Here is a 17,017-nt window from a genome sequence, read left to right as displayed (position 1 = left end):
AATGTAACTATTAGTATTAGAAGTGATGGTGTGACATTTGGGGTGATCTGTAAGGTTTTATGATTGCATGTTTTATAATTCACTGTGTTTTATATGTAAACCTTTTGATAAATGGTTGTCTTAAATTGAAAAAAGTTGATTAAATTCAACTGAATTCATTAAATAAAAAAAAATAAATAAAAAAAAAATAGAGAGTGGAAACCTTGGTATACCTGTCAAGGCAAAATGAAAGATTGAAAAGCATGTGATGCATGGGCCTTTAATTGTGTTGACTTTCAAAACGTAATTGTTTTGTAAGTGTTTCTAAGTGGGTAGGGATCTACATGTTTCAGACGTCTACTCCCAACGGCCCTAGCCAGCAGAATCTGCAGTGAAGGACCGTGAGAGTTGTAGCAAAGGGAATCTTTCCTAGCGGATAGTTGCCAGGCCAGTGAACTAAAAATAGTCTTTATTTAAGTCACCCCCTCCCTCTACGCTCCTCCATTTGAAGCCCTTAAAATTGCTAGTGCAGAACTTTGAAGCCACATGTTGATTGGCAAACTGTAAACTCCATCAATAGATAGAGTTAAAGAAAGCATGACACTGTGTGCACCATTAGCTCACAGGCTCACCATGTGCACTGTGCAAGTGCTGGTGTCATTCCGAGGTGTGTATCTGGAGATAACATTGTCTTTGCTGCTTTATAAGCAAGGTATTGGCAGAAATCCCAATAAATGCCATGCTGAAAGTATGGTCTGGTGGATGGACTGGAGTCTCCATAACAAAACCTGAGCATAGTGGGACCCTTAAACTGCAGGCTGGTGAAGCAACATCTGCTTGATGTGCCAAGCAGATGGCTTGCTGTATGGCACCTTCCACTGGCTTTGCCCTTGTGGGAGGCCATACAGCAGCTGGACTACTGCTAGTGGTCCTGTGGTCTACCGTCATAGAATGGAGCAGCCACGGCTGGGTTCTTCATGCTCATAGAAAAGTATCATTATTTTGAGTGGACACTGTCCTGAAGAAGGCTGCAGGGTCAGGGAAAAGTCACCCATAGCCAGTCATCAGGTGTCTGAGAGACCGGGACACACGCCAGCCGGCATCCCAGGCCCTCGACCCCCAATTAAATCCCAGTCACTGTCCCTACAAAGCAGCCAGGCTCCCCTAAAAAGCACATCTCCTTTCTCCATGTGTGCAAAAATGCTGCATGCTGTATTTATTTATATTGCTTCTTAAAATCACCCTCCTGTTGGATTAATTCATAAAAATTACAGCTGCATTTGATTGGTATGGGCGGAGGAATACTAGTTGCCACGAATTAAGCCAACTTCATAGGAGCTGTTGCCAAGACATACCTATAGATATAAGCATGGGTATTAGGGGGCACTTTTGCAAAGCGGTCCATGGTCCAGGAGGTTCTAGTTTTTGGTTATTTAGTTCCACACACACAAACATGCACACGTGATTTCTAACCTAAAACAAAAGGTCTGTGAATCCATAGGTCTATTAAGTTACATGCCTCTTCTAAAAAAAAATAAAACAGTCTCCATTCACAAAAGCAGCATGGTCAAGAAGCCAGACATCTAGGCTCGTTTTCAAAGACACAAAGCACAGTTGGCATTTACACAGAATGGCCTACATTGACAAGAGGAGGCAGCAAGAGCTAGTGATTTGCCCAAAATCCCACGATTGGTCTAATGTTGAAGCTGGATGAAACAGGTCGAGTGTAGGTTTCAAGGCCAGGATCGTGGCCACTAGAAGACATCTCGTCCTTGGTTAGGTTTAAATGGACTAGTCAAAATGTGACTTAGTGAAATCATATCCATGTAGGTCTGCCCCCTCACCCACCCGCACCCTGACTGAATGCATGTTTTCCTTGTATAGTAAACCAATCATAACTTGCCTGTTCCAGCAACCTCACATTTGATTCCACAATGGTCTTCTCACAAAGTGCTTTATGTGCCAGTGGTTGTTTAGCGCTATACAAATGGGCAGTTTTGAACTTTGCTTTCGACACGTGTAAATGCACAGACGGTTAAGCGTTACCCAGACATCTGTGTTCATTTTGGGGGAATGCTCCTGACATATCTAACGGAATCCTTCCTTCTTCCAAAGGTCCCTACTTTGGGTAATAAAACACCTGCTATAACATAGCTCAGAAGCAGTGGCAATCAAGGAGTAAGCGCTTTAAGATATGATACATCTTCCAGGCTATAAGGATGAAGAAGAGTGAGGGACTACATGGACGCGTAGGGAAGAGAGTGTCTAGAAGGGGTGTCTAGTGTTTGGTATTGGAGGACCCTGGAACTAAATCAGTCTGAGCATATTGCCTTCACAATGATGAGCCCTAAACAGGATGAAGCACGTCTGTAATTATGGAACATCGTTGAGAGTTGGGGGAGTTAGTTGATAATCCCCTTCATATGTGACACTGCTGTTGGATTGTGTTTTTTCAGATACTCAGTGAACTTTGTCCCATCTCTTATTTATGCAGATGTTTTGACATGTTGAGTAGCATGCGTTCATGTTTCTGTGCAACTTTACTTTTGTTCTGCATTGCAGTAGCATTGCCTGGCCGGGCCGAGCCATCTACGGTTCAACTCCAACTTGCCCATGTTGTGACAGGACGGCCAGCTGCCGATCACACTGTGGCATTTGGCTCGTGACCAACAGGGGTGGACTGGCCTATAGGGAACTCTGGAGATTTCCCAGTAGGCCTCTGCACCCTGGGACTCTTTTGTGTGATAGCCTATTTTATTTCCCAATTTTCTTGTAGTAAAAGGGGTTGTGCTTGCTGAAAAATTGTAATTTGGGACCACTGGGAAAATTATTTCTAGGGCCTCTTTTGGTTCCCAGTCCACCTCTGGTGACCAAGGCTGCAATACACCTTGCAGTGAATTAGCCCAAAGAAAATATTCTTGTTGTGTGGGCCCAGTCTCAAAATACAGACGCCTTATGCCTTGGCGCCATTATTTTCACCGGAAGTTCTCTTTCTGTACCAACAATTTGCTTAGTCAGTACTAGATTTCATTTGATGCAGTATTTATATAAAGCGACTCCAGCCGCGGTACAGGCTGAGCTGGAGGCACATAGTTTTGCACACACACACAGACAAACACACCTACTTACCAACGGTGGTCGAAGTCGGACTTGGACTCACTCATGTGTCGGGTCCACAAATTAAAGCAAGGGCGCACTGTGCACGTGTGCTCTGCTGTTCTCTGGGTCAGGCAGATATGTTCGACGAACACGCCCTGGCTTTCCTGACGGAGTGACTCAGAAAGTGAGAACGTGGTAACGCATGCATGTGCCCATCAACCCACCAGCCAATGAAAATGTGTGAATCCTGTTACTATGCTGTGTGCTGAAGAGCCTACAGACACTGCACTGTTTGCGCATAAATTGAGACTGGAGGGTCCATAGCCCTAGCGCCCTGCCAGCCTCCTACATAATAGAGATTAGATAAAGTGTGTGGAGCCTATGAGCTCTTTGCACTTATACTCTAGTAAAACTGTGTGAAATAGGACACACCTCTCTATGTGATCTGGTCCAGCCCCGATGCGACACAAGATAATTATTTATTTCTTTAGTAAATGGATTTGCAGCCACGCTGTGCTGCACGTAACAAAATAAATGCACACAGACAGAACTGAAAACGTTTTTCTCTGCACTCCCTGGGGTAGGGGCGGTGCCCCCGCCATAAAAAAGCAGCCGACACTGGTCTTGACCACCCTAGATATTCAGAAACTTCACTTATTACTGACCTATAGGAAGGATCAGAATATCCAGCCTCCTCTGGGTGCCCAAAGACGGTTTCAGAAGATGTCTCCCAACTGCTGGTCTCTTTTAGTGTCTCTACCAAATTTAGCATTTTAGATACAGGAGATATAAGCTCCTTTGGGACATTGGGTGTTGCAAACTCATACCCAAATGGAGCTTGGTCTTCCGCTTCATCCTTCTCGACGATGGAACTCATAGACCTGAAGAAATCTGGCCGAGGTATGGGTTTGTAAGACTTTGTTGAGTCAACTGCAGGTTTTAAAGTCTTCAAAGGCACAGAATGCCCCTATGCCGCTGTAGGTGTTGACGGTCTCGACGACTTTGCAGAAGCGGTCGGTCAATGAGATGACAGCTTTGAATGCTTCAATGGTTTCAATTTGGTTGTGTGCCTCAACGGTTCAGTCAACATACTCGACGGCTTTGACAACTTTAAAGAAAGCTTCGAGGCTGAAGATGAAATCCCTGATTCCTTTTCCCTTGAAGAGGAAGATGTCGGTTTCTTTTTATGTATCCAAGAAGACTCCTTTGACTTGTGTCGAGGAGCCTCTCTTCGCGGGCTCTTAGTTAGGCATGTGGGAAGGAGACACATGAGACTCCCTACTGGTCTTTTTAGATGCAATGGGGTGCCTTGATTTCCCTGGCTCCTTAAGAGGGGCACTCGGAGGAGCCAGTCTGTGAAAAATGTCAAGCATGTTTAAGCTGAAATCTTCCCATTCTGCCGGAGTCAAAGACTTTTTAGGGAAAGACACTATCGGGAGGGGAGGAAGAAGACGACGAGGATCTGTGACACTGCTTCTTGCTCTTCTTGTGAGAAGACGTAGAGCGTTGTGATCTCGAGCGTCTCCTGTGTTTAGGATGCTTTGCCGAGGCCATAACGCCAAAGCATGCCAGCATGCAGAAAAACAGAACTGAGGTAACGGTTACCGCGCCTGCATCACATACCAGCATCAACGTCACGGCAAGGGAAGCTACAGAGGCCATCGAAGGCCATGACTCGACACTGCACAACGTTTGACCCTATGAAAACATTTTCCGAAGCAGGCTGCAAGCAGACTTGGTTATATCAAAGATGAGGAATACGTGGAGGACAGAATCCATTCGAATATGATTTCACAAACACCATCAATGATCATAATAAAGAGCCAATAGCTAATCATGCACTGTACAGAAATCCAACACGATTTCCATATCATAACATGTGGCCCCACTATTCATAAAGGGAATATGACGAGTAGTCAAATGATCATTGACAACATTTAGGGGATCAATGTAAAGTTTTGACCATTGAATTTTCCATAAAAACCTTAGTTTTATGTTCGCTGTGTTATTTTGAGTTTCTGTGTTCAAATACATTGTTTGACTGGGAGGTGTTTCAAAGGGAATACTCCATTAATCTTGCCTGCTGAAATGGAATCACATTGGGTTGTTGCAGTTGGAGAACAACCACAATCTTAAATTTGTTGCTGTACACATATAAAATGCAAATGCTGTTGGGTAGTCACAAGAGGCACCTGTGAGTGTGCATTCTAACATGAACACTCACAGTTGTGTGATTATCCCAAGGTGCACATTTGCACTGAAAGTGTCATTGCCAGAGGTTGGCCTCCTTCAAGGCAGTGCATCCTTATTTCACGTAGGTACATGCTGCCACACTGACCACTCACTTAGACTGGTATTCCCCTGCAGGAGGTTGGACCTGGTACTGGTGGGTGCAGCTTTGAGACCTACAATACGGCAATTGTAGTGTATATCATAATCCATTCTAATCAGAATCACAGTGACACAACGCCTTTTCCCCGGGCCGACGCGCTGCCAAGGTGCAGGCCCTGTAAATGAATATACGTTAGTTGTCCATTGTGTGCCTTGTGTACTTATCTGTGATGAACATTTTGCACAGATGTGTGTGCAGGGCTATGTACCCTTAACACTGTGGAATAGCAATCATTTCTCCGAATTGTCGTCAAAATGTGTAATGCTTAGTAACAAGCTAAATACTGGTCTTAAACGATGTATAAAATTGACATTTACTTCATACTTAAAAGGGCAATTTCTATGCTGTGACGTCATTTAATAAATTACTTGTTTCCGTTTCAGCGTTGCAAAATGACAATAGTTTCAAAAAACAACATTCCACCATGCTTCAGATCAAGATGGGTGAACTGTGCTGTTGCGGATGTTCGGCATTCCTCTTAGGAGAAATGTCTATATTTTGATTCCGAAAATGGCATTGGGCCTCATTCCGAGTACGGCGCTAACCAATGGCGCTATTAACGCCTTGGTTGACGCCGTACCCGGACCGGCAGCGCCTTGGTGGATGGCGGAATCACTGCCCCATTCCAAGGTTGGCGGGGCGGTAATTCCCCATTCACCAAGGCTCTTCCCCATTCCCAAATGAGCCCCCATAGGGCTCAATGGGAATGGGGAAGATGCAAATAACGGTGACCGTTCATTACGGTCACCGTTATTGGCTTGGAGGCCCCTTTGCGCCCTCGACTTTAACACCTGCTCAAAGCAGGCGTTAAGGGCGAGGGCGCAGAGGGAACTCGGAGTATGGCGGTAAGGGAATACCGCCACCGGTCTCGTTACCGGTGGCCGCTATCCCTTACCGCCATACTCGGAATGAGGCCCATTCTCTTTAAAGAGGTTTAGAAAACCTCTCCGTTGGTGTGTCAACAACCGTTAGCTATTCTACTTCAATGCACACGGTTGCCACTCCAAGGCCAAATACATTCTATGCATTCAATGCACATGGTTGCCACTCCAAGGCCAAATAAATTCTATGCATCGGTTAAATAAATAAATAATTAAACTGCAACTTTTTCATTTCAACCGAAAAAGGATTTGACATTGTCCCCACCATGAAGTTGGCAGGCAAAGCACTGCATCCTTTTCGGATTTCATGTAGTTTGCCCTTTCTATGCAGTGCTAACTCACTTACATGCTTAGAGCAAAAACGACAGACTGTACTACAGAAGAATAAATAAATGTTCCATTTACCATAAAGAGGCAGGGGTGGATTTCAAGACATAACTCCAAGCATTGGACTTACCGTGCACTTGTTTGGCTTCTCCCCCGAGTGGACCCTCATGTGGATGAGAAGCTTGTAACGAGCGTTGAATGACTTGTATCTTCGGGGGCACTTTGCCCAGAAACAAGTGAAGTCCTCTCCTTTCCTCTGATCTATATGAACCTTTTCTATGTGCCGCACCAGTTCCTCTTGCTGATCGTACATAGAACTGCAGTCTATCCAGCGACAGCAATGTTTGCCATTGAAATCGTCAAGTTCACCATCCTCCTCCAAAAGCGGCCCATGGACAGGGGGTGGGAGGGAAAGTTGGTGGGGGTGGTTCGAAGTGCTATGCTGATGGAGGTGCTTATGGGCATGGTAAGGTGGCGGAGGGCCTTGGGGTGGTGGTGGAGAAGAGAGGGGAGGAGGTGGAGGTGGAGGTGGCATCTCTAGCCTGCTGTCTGTAAAATCTGCCACTTGCTCACTTTTTAACAAGCACATAGTTTGGCTCTCCACCACAGACATCCCTTGCTGAACCACCATATTGTTCAGGATCCCTGACTGCAGGCTATTTTGTTCCAGTTGTTGCATCCGCTTGTATTCCGATCCCCTGTTTTCACTGTAAGGCGATTGTGTAATATTACTATTTGCTGGAAAGATACTCCTTTGAGTATTTGAAATAGAACAAGGCTGAGGAATATAGCTTCCACGTATTCCTAAAAAGTGGCCATAGACCTCTGGTTGAGGGGATATGTTTGCTGGTGATGCCCGGGATCCATTGATGTAGGCAACCAATGACGTTGGGGATGTGCGGATGATTGTGTTGAAGTCAATCCCAATGCCATCAGACAGAGGAGACAATGACAGTGCACGCTTCTTGGAGCGAGCAGAATGAGACCTTGCTGATGAGAGATGTGGACTAAGGTAAGGGGAGTTGTTGACATTCTCCATCCCAAACAAATATGACGGTAATGAGTTAGAGGCACTTGTGTTGGACATGGCTGTTCCTGGTGGTAGAGCGAGCATGTCCCCATGTTCGCTGCTATTTTGCGAACCAGGATTAGATGGAAGAGATGGGAGGATCCTATGGCCGCGAGACCATTCTTGCTTCACACTTAGTGTGGATTGACTTTCAGATATACTGAGGGTTGTGGAGGCCAATGAATCACGTGACATGAGGCACCTAAATCAAGATTAGGGCAAAAGAAAAATAGGTCGTTATTTTTGGCACATATGAACTTTTACAATTACCTGTGCAGTTTGTATTACTCATCTTTCGCATTGACTAACCAATGCTCTCCCACTAGAACATCAACGAGTTTCTTTGGTACCTTACAGCTGTAGTTTGCTACACAAATAATAAAGAGTATTCACACCTTTTCATTAGAAAATACCATGACAATGTTCCTCCTAATGTTAGGATCTGCAAGGCTGTGTTAGAGCAGTGAAGCTCCCAGGCAGTAGTCGAGCATTATAAAAGCATTATAAGTGTCAATGCCAAAGGGGCTATGAAGGTGTGGAGTATTCTAAAACTGTCACTGGCACTATGTTGAAAGCAGAGGGGTTTCCTTGCAAAAAATAAAATGCTTTTTGCATGCAAGGGACTGCCAACATTAGCACTTATTGGGGGTAATTTCTTTTAAAGTGGTAACTGCGTGCAGGAGGCCACCAACGTTGGCACGTACATGCTGTTGGGTCTCTTGCATGGAATTTAGCGAAAGAGTAAAGGCAAGCTAAATAGCCTTCACTGTTACATTTTACTCTATGTTTTGTGAAAAATATGAATGCAGTCTGCTAGAATTGATTCCTATGGAATCTGTCTGCTTTTAGCAGGCACTAAATGCAGGTGAATACCATAGGAACCTATCAGTTTTACGCCTCATGAAAATCTCATACAGGCGTAAAACCAGAAAGCATTTGAAGGAAGTGGAGGAGAAATGCACGGTGGAAGTGCTGTATCTGTTTAATGTCCTCACTCCTTCTAATGCATTGAAAAACTCATTGAGGTGTAAATGTAAGGCATAAACAGCTTACTCCCTTATTTTTACAACTTCCTTTTGCACTTCACCCCTTATAAAATGACCATCCAGATGCTCAATATTAAAGTCGAAATGAATGCATAGAAGAACATTTCTTAAACCGTATTCTTCAAATATGAAATGAAAAACGAATCATTTTGTAAAAAGTTGTAATTGCATCCATGGGACCAGCAACGTTAGCACTTAATTTGGCGCCTTATTAGACCAGTTTCAAAATCGCAACAAAAAGGCTTGTTTTGATAGCTTTCATACGTGTTTAATAATATGTTTATAATGTCCGGCCCCATATCTAAACATTGTTGTGATTACTAAAATAAGTCAGAGAGCATGTAGTGTGAAACAAAAGAGAAATCATTCATTTGTAAAAAAAAAAAAATGGCTTCCTCCCATAGTACCATCCTTGTCACAAAAGTAGTTGTTCAGAAAAAAGGCTCATTGGGAGCAAGTGAATTTATATGTATATTTTATGTGCAAGTTTCGATCGAAAAAACTGTTTTCATTACAGATTCATGATGCCCATTTTTACATGCCACAAATACAAGAAAATGGCATAGGATGATGGTAACACAAACAATAATGTAATTAATGATGAGCAACAATTCCATTACTTCATTATACACTACTGTTAGAAAATGGAGAAGAGAAATTCTGCAAAGAGGTGGCTTATATGAAATCACACACTCAAGAAAGTGAAAGGGTTAGTTGAAACATGAATTGTCATGTTTGGTTGATATACAAAGCCATTTCTTTAAATTAAATTACATTAAAAGAGAACATAAAAAAGACAATGTAAAGTCAAACAGAGAGAAGGAGCGGAGCACATTGGTATGAAAAGAGGAAGCCAGAGGCACACAACAACTGAGGATAGAGGAAGAAGATGTATGTGTTGATGTTGCCGGGAGAAGCGTCCACAAGACCGCAGGAAGGACGTTGTCATGCAGGACATTGCAAGCATTTGACATGTTGCACCTCATCTGGTGGGTTCCTCCACACGTAGGTTGGGATCACAGGGATAGTGCGCTGGCCAGTGGACTTAGGGAGGTACATAGGAGGGAAAGGCAAGCACAGGGCTGGTGGCCATTTAGTGCAAGCGTGGGGTGCCATGCGAGGACCCAAACGAAGAAGAGGGACGGAGAGGCTTGGTGCAAGACTGCAGAAGCATGACTGGATTATGAGCTGGTGGAGTGAGATAATTGCAATAGCGTTGCTATTTGCTTTTTGATGCTGTTTAGAAAGTAGACTGCCCCCATTATACCCTTTGTAAACAATAGTGTTACAACATTCCTCCTATAGACCCATTTAGCCATCAACAGTATCTCTCTCTGAGAAGGGTTTACAGTTTTGGAACTGCCACTTCTTCATTACTACCTTCAAATCAGAACATTGTGTGGATTTCCAGCTTCACTCCTTAGCCCGATAGATGTATTCTGGGAATCAAGGAAATCTGTGGGCAGTGGGCAGTGGGATGCACTTGCATTTATTGGGGAGCAGGAAATGTGTTGCACTTGGATGTTGGGGATAGGCAATGTATTGCACTTAGATGGATTTGGGGGTGGGCAATTTATTGCACTTAGATGCATTTTGGGGCTAGGCAATGTATTGCACTTAGTTGGATTTGGGGGGGCAATTTATAGCACTAAGATGGATTTTGGGGGTGGGCAATTTATTGCACTTAGATGAATTTTGGGAGTGGGCAATGTATTGCTCTTAGATGGATTTTGGGGTAGGCAATGTATTGCACTTAGATGGATTTTGGTGGTGGCAATCTGTTGCACGTATACAGATCTTGGAATAGCCAATGTAATGCACTTAGATGTATTTTATGGGTAGGATGGGGTGGGCTATGTATTGCACTTAGATGCATTTTGGGGTAGGCAATGTATTGCACTTAAGTGGATTTTGGGGTAGGCAATGTATTGCACTTAGATGGATTTTGATGGTGGTAATCTGTTGCACTTAGTTGGATTTGGGGGGGTGGGCAATTTGTAGCACTAAGATGGATTTTGGGGGTGGGCAATTTATTGCACTTAGATGAATTTTGGGAGTGGGCAATGTATTGCACTTAGATGGATTTTGGTGGTGGCAATCTGTTGCATGTATACAGATTTTGGAATAGCCAATGTAATGCACTTAGATGTATTTTATGGGTAGGATGGGGTGGGCTATGTATTGCACTTAGATGCATTTTGGGGTAGGCAATGTATTGCACTTAGGTGGATTTTGGGGTAGGCAATGTATTGCACTTAGATGGAATTTGGTGGTGGCAATCTGTTGCACTTATACTGATTTTGGAAAAGCCAATGTAATGTACTTAGATGCATTTTGGGGGTAGAATGGTGTGGGCTATGTATTGCACTTAGATGGATTTTGGGGGTGGGCAATTTATTGCACATAGATGGATTTTGGGGTAGGTAATGTATTGCGCTTAGATGGATTGTGGGGGTTGGCAATGTATTGCACTGGAGGTATTTGTGAGGGTGGCCAACGTGTTCATCCACATCATTAGAACGGTGGCCATTGCTTCTGCACTTAGATTATTTATAAGTGTAGCCAAGGTTTTGCTCTGTGAATATACATTAGGGTAGTCCACATGTTACACTTTGTAGACTTGTGCAGTTAGCCATTGTCATGAACATGGAATAATTCAGGAGGGCGACATGGGTGCTGCTCTCTGAGGATTTTGTGAGGGTAGCCTTTGTATTGCACAGATAGCAGCCTTTGCACCAGAGGAGCTATTGTGATGGACATCGTATAGCACTTAGAAGGATTGGGCAGTTGACCAGGCTGGCGAGTCCATGAGGGGGACCATGCTATGTTTTCTAGGCGATTGCAGAATGCGCTCCACTACAGGGAATGCAGGTGTTGGCAGAATGCTGCCTTTAATGTTAAATGGGGTCTTGGATGTAGCCACTTAATGATAGTAGGAAGCATGCACAATATACCCACCATAATTTATCAACCCAGATGTTTTAGAATGTTGCCGAATGAACCAATTCTAGGGTTTCATTTGATTATGACCAATGCATTTTTCCTTTCGCACTCCCACGATTTTAGGAATTAGCCAAAGGTGCGGCCACACTCCTGCACACATCTGTTTTCACATACAACTCGAATGACACTTTGCACAACCCCTCTGCTATAACAATGTAGCTACCTTTCACTACAAACATTCAAACTGTAGCTACACACAAACGACTATGCTCTTAGAGACACTCTCCAGCTTATTTCCCTAGTGAACATCTCTCCACAATTAGGCATAGGTGGCTAGCAGGGACTTGGCCAAGCCCTCATAACCTTTAATGGCTATTATGCACAAACGCATAGTAGCACCTCCAAACCTTTCCCATACTTCGGGCTTCGGTCCCTCCGAGAGCTTTTAACCTACAGCACGTTGGGGCCATACACATGGTGAAAGGCGCTATATAAATGACGAAATTAAATAAAACGTTGGGCTCATTTCTTTATGTAAGTGAAACATGGTAGTGTCAACAGCCAAATGACCCTAACATGAACTGCATTTGTTTCCACGCTGTGGATGTACAGCAGACCATAAATCAATCGGCTGCACCAGGTGTATGGCAAGCTTGTCTCGCAGGCAGAGCTCAGGATGTGCCACAAGCCTGACCTGCATGGCTTACAGTGACACATATCTTATCACACATAATATTACATACAGCATTCGGCAGGTATGAAGAGCCCCTAGAGGCACACTCTTCAACGTGAAAAACAGGGATACTCTGTCTTCACAAGAGTCATTTGAAGTAAGCTAGAAAATGCCTGCACCTTTGCAAAAATTATATTTGTCAAGGTTGCATGAAAGACAATCTTTACTCCTTTTTTACTCGCTGCACAGTATTTCACACTAGATATGATCAGTTAAACACCTTCCTACAATGTTTTCTTCTCTACTGACTAATGAGTGATGTGCTTTTGAGACACTAAATTAAGCTCTATCGTACAGATCTCCTACGCTTGTGATCCATTATCGCACTGTCAGAGAAGTAATTTGCTTATGTAAAGATTGATTACTCCACTTTTTATTAAAAAATAAAGCTGAGATCTTCAGTAACTTCAGCTAGTTTAGCATGGGAGAGAGCGAGAGGGCAATGTTGCATCAGTGTTCTCGTCACACACAGCAGATGTACAGGTAGGGGTGCATGTTCAGGATTTGTACTGCCTCTTGCCTCAGGGTGCCATAGCACAGGTTGCATAGTCTCACTCAGTGATGTTCGACCATTTCAGTGGCGACTATGCAGTAAGAAAGAAAAATATACATATACAAATATGAACACACACACACACACACACACACACACACACACACACACACACACACACACACACACACACACACACACACACACACACACACACACACACACACACACACACACACACACACACACACACACACACACACACACACACACACACACACACACACACACACACACACACACACACACACACACACACACACACACACTAACAGAGTTCTTACAAGCAACATTCCAAAACTCTAGCCCCAGCTTACACAGCAGCCCAGGCTTTGACAATATGATTGATCCTCTGCAATCAGAGGCCTATTTGCAAATTTTTAATGGAGTTGCAAGCTTCTTCTTTATATTGCACATTTAATGCAACTTTCACAGTTGGTTAAAGCAGAGAGGGGGGGCAATGTTGCATTGCTTTTCCGATTAGAAAGGGCACACAAAGCTGCTGCACAGTTAGGGGAGAGTGCAGAGTATGTGTACTGCCATGTGCATCTGGGTGCCAATGTCATAGGCTGCTCATATACACTACTTCCTTGTGTTCCTTGATCCTTATTCAATAGCATGTGCCTGTTCTGCAGCCCACCCTGAGCAGAACTCCCTCATGCCCAGTCCTGGCAGCCCGGACCTATCTCCCCAAGATCTGAGGTGGTACAAGAATAATCAAAATCCAGATCAAGGCCTTTTCTTTTTACTGGGCAGCTTGAGGACACTTCAGGCTCATCACACATCCCATCACTTCGGATCTCAATAGGTTTTAACAAGCAAACTGCCAATCATTCTACCAGATGTTTCAACAACACAGAGACAACACATTCCTAAAGTGCTGACATATGGACCTCCAGCGGACGCATATGTACCCACACTATCACAAACATACCTCTTCCTGGCTACATCACCCCTCCTGACATCTGTCAGCATAATTAAAACAAGTCAGATACAAAACAGGCAGAATATTGATTTTACTGCACACTTTGTGTTTCATGTTGGGACTAGAATTAATTCAACAATGTTTGATCTCCTTTGCTTGACATGTACAGGTGGGAGACGACTTAAGCGGTGAGTCAGACAAATAAATTGCCCATTCACTCTCCATACCATTAGCTTATCAATGCATATTTTAAATTTAAATTGCGTACCTTGTACTTATTCATATTTATTTTAAAAAATATAGGTTTTATTTAGGTTTTACGTAGATGTGCTTTTTGAAAATTGCAATATTAGGACATCTTTTGTTCTTGCAAGATTTCCCAACACATTTTGAATGATTCGAAGCTTTTACTCAGATCTGGATTTTTGCAGACAATTTGGAAAACTCTCCCTGTGATGTTCTAACTTCTAAGTTCTCTTGTGACGTTTTCTGCTGCTTCTCTTAGACATAAAGTTGCATGCCCCGTCACATCCTCATCTATGAAGTAGCATGGCCTTTTAATATACCATTCAACATGTGCTTCGTGTGAACAAATGTGGGAGTTCAACCAGTTAAAGTATTGGCCTGATTCCCTTTTGTTGGGTCACTAATCTATGTGTACACATTTGGTTGTGAATGTGGAACAACTACATGGTAAATCTTCAGAAAAGCAGCATCATGACGTTTTAGGGGTCTACAGAAAATATATACATTCATGTATTTTCTTTTTTAATTGTGTACTTAGCTATATTTCTCACACTACTGCTCTAGTGTGCCCGTTACATTGCAAGCGACAGTAATGTTTCTTGATTCTTTTTTTAATTGTTAGACAACAAATATACCCATGCTAGGCACACATAATGAATGCTTACTTTAAATAGGCATAAACACTATGCACAATGCATAATGCGTTAGTAAATTGACATAGTGTGAGAGGTGTGTATTACAGTATTTGCTTTTCGTAGGGTAAAAGGTGAGAGAGAGGTATAACATTTGAGCTCAGCATTGTGGAAGATCACTGTGATGGAGTTGGGGTGATTGGGGATGTGGATCCAAGGATATTAATCTTTCCAATCAGGAGCATTGGTTGTCCAAGAAGTTCTTTTTGCAGGGTGAGACAGTAGAGTGCATGTCAACATGTGTGAGCTTTTATAAAAGGCAGGATATTATTTGTGGTGCTTTGTAAGCACAGTGGCAAGAATAATTTCTTTTTTGGAGGTCGGGTACTGAAGGAAGCAGATCCACAAGTCTTGATGTTGTACATAAAAACCACTGCATTTGCAGTTTTAGAGGACACAGAACCCAACAAATTCTTTACTAAAGTAGCTAAGCTATTATTTTAACAGAGGAATGGGGGAGAGAAGGAACTCCAAAGAAACTTTTTTTAAGGGGACAGCAGGGTGTCTTGCAGCAGAGAGCATGGAATTGAAGAACAGGGGGCATGAGGCACAGGGTAACAAGACATATCTATGGGGGAGAGGTGTAGCATTGAGTTCTACAACGTTGTTGGTTATAACCAGTGGGTGTAGTGAAAGTATTATAGTCATCAACTTGTTTTCTAGTAGAGCGTGCCAGGTGGAAGGGGATCAACAGAGACCTCAAGGCGTAGGCGTATATCAACATGTTTTAATGTGCTGTGCACACGCAAAACAAAAGTGGAGGTGAACGCAAACAAAAGTGAAACCTTGGTAGGATAAATCCCAAGAACATAACCCAGGAAAAATAATTGCAGGGAATGTCAACAAAACTCGGGGTCAGACTCTGGTATAGTCAACACCCTGGGATAATGTTCTATGAACGTTCAGAGAGAAAAGGGTCCATAAAACAAAGTAATTCACTGTTCCTTGCATAGTTCTCTCCACCTCAGGTTCCTGGTGACGGAAAATTAAGAAGATGGTTTTCAGATGACCAATGATGTCATCCCCAGTGGTATCAGGTAGGTTTTCAAGATGCTCGAATTATAGCCACCAATCAAGAGCAGTCTCTTGTCACTATTCCCCGTTAACTATGTCTCATGAGAGCTTGTCAGAGGCTTAATTCTCCTTCTGGATCTTTCGCACCCAGATCAAGCTTTGGGACACCTACTGGTGTTAAGAATTTAAGGTCAGCAGTCAATGGCTCTGGACTGCTGAGCAGGTGTTCTTTAGTGTTGGGAGACTTGCAAATTCCACCAGCTTCAGTCTATGGCTACTGCAGCCAAGTGCTGTCTTCTACATTCTGTCTCTCTTCTTGAAGGAAAGCAATCTTTAGTGTCATTGTTGGATTTGACAATTCCACCAAATCGGGGCTATGGTCACAGGCTAGCCTCACTCTTGTCTGATTGAACTGCAGTATTTAGGTTTGGCTGCCACAAACTTGCAGCTCCAGGTCAGTAAATCCCTGAACTGCGTCAGCAGCCCTGAGACATGAGCCTCTCCCAACTCAGGACCCACTGGTGCCACCTTCTACCTCCTGATTCATCCTCTATCAAATGGCCCCTTTTCATGGCCAATGCTGACGTGCTCTAGACCTCCCTGCCTGTCACCTGCTTTTCCCCACCTCACCATGACAGTCATCTATATTGTCCTCCACTCCTCCTCCTGTCCTCTCACCAGAGGGTTATCCCCCCCACCCCTCATATCTCCTGTCCCTGTTCGTGCCATCCTCCTTATGTTTCCCTTAACTATGCATTCATCTTTCTGGATGCTTTTCTCCTCCCTCACCCCATATTTTCCTTCTCTTAACCTCTGTCTTCTTAAACAACCCCCCTCACCCCACAATCCCCTCCAGTGAGTTACGAAGTACAATGCCTCCCTCTGATCAGTTAATTGCAGGAAACCACCAGAACACCTCAGTCAATCAGGGACCAGACGCCTGGACCAGGCAGTATAAAAGGGTTCTGTTTCCTCAATCTGAATAAGGAGATGCTGGAGTGCAGAGGTCCCTTCCAGAGTTGAGCCAGAGGAATGTCCAAGAGTGCTGAGAGGACCTAGAGGACACAGGTGCTCAGGGTACCATAACCTTCACAGTGTGAGAAGGGCACCTTACCCAC

At 43.7% G+C, this 17,017-nt stretch overlaps 1 protein-coding gene across 1 annotated transcript in view; it reads right to left on the bottom strand.

The window, feature by feature from the left end:
- The window catches only part of GLIS3 (GLIS family zinc finger 3), a 1,977,963-nt gene that overhangs the window by 1,395,361 nt on the left and 565,585 nt on the right, over positions 1–17,017 (bottom strand). The window contains exon 4 of the mRNA XM_069625730.1: positions 6,809–7,949. Coding sequence (XP_069481831.1) covers positions 6,809–7,949 — 1,141 coding nt within the window. The remainder of the gene's footprint in view (positions 1–6,808; positions 7,950–17,017) is intronic.

This window comes from Ambystoma mexicanum, chromosome 6p, assembly GCF_040938575.1.
Source record: "Ambystoma mexicanum isolate Mex_15411 chromosome 6p, UKY_AmexF1_1, whole genome shotgun sequence".
Classification (NCBI taxonomy): domain Eukaryota; kingdom Metazoa; phylum Chordata; class Amphibia; order Caudata; family Ambystomatidae; genus Ambystoma; species Ambystoma mexicanum.
This window is presented reverse-complemented; position numbering and strand designations above follow the sequence as displayed.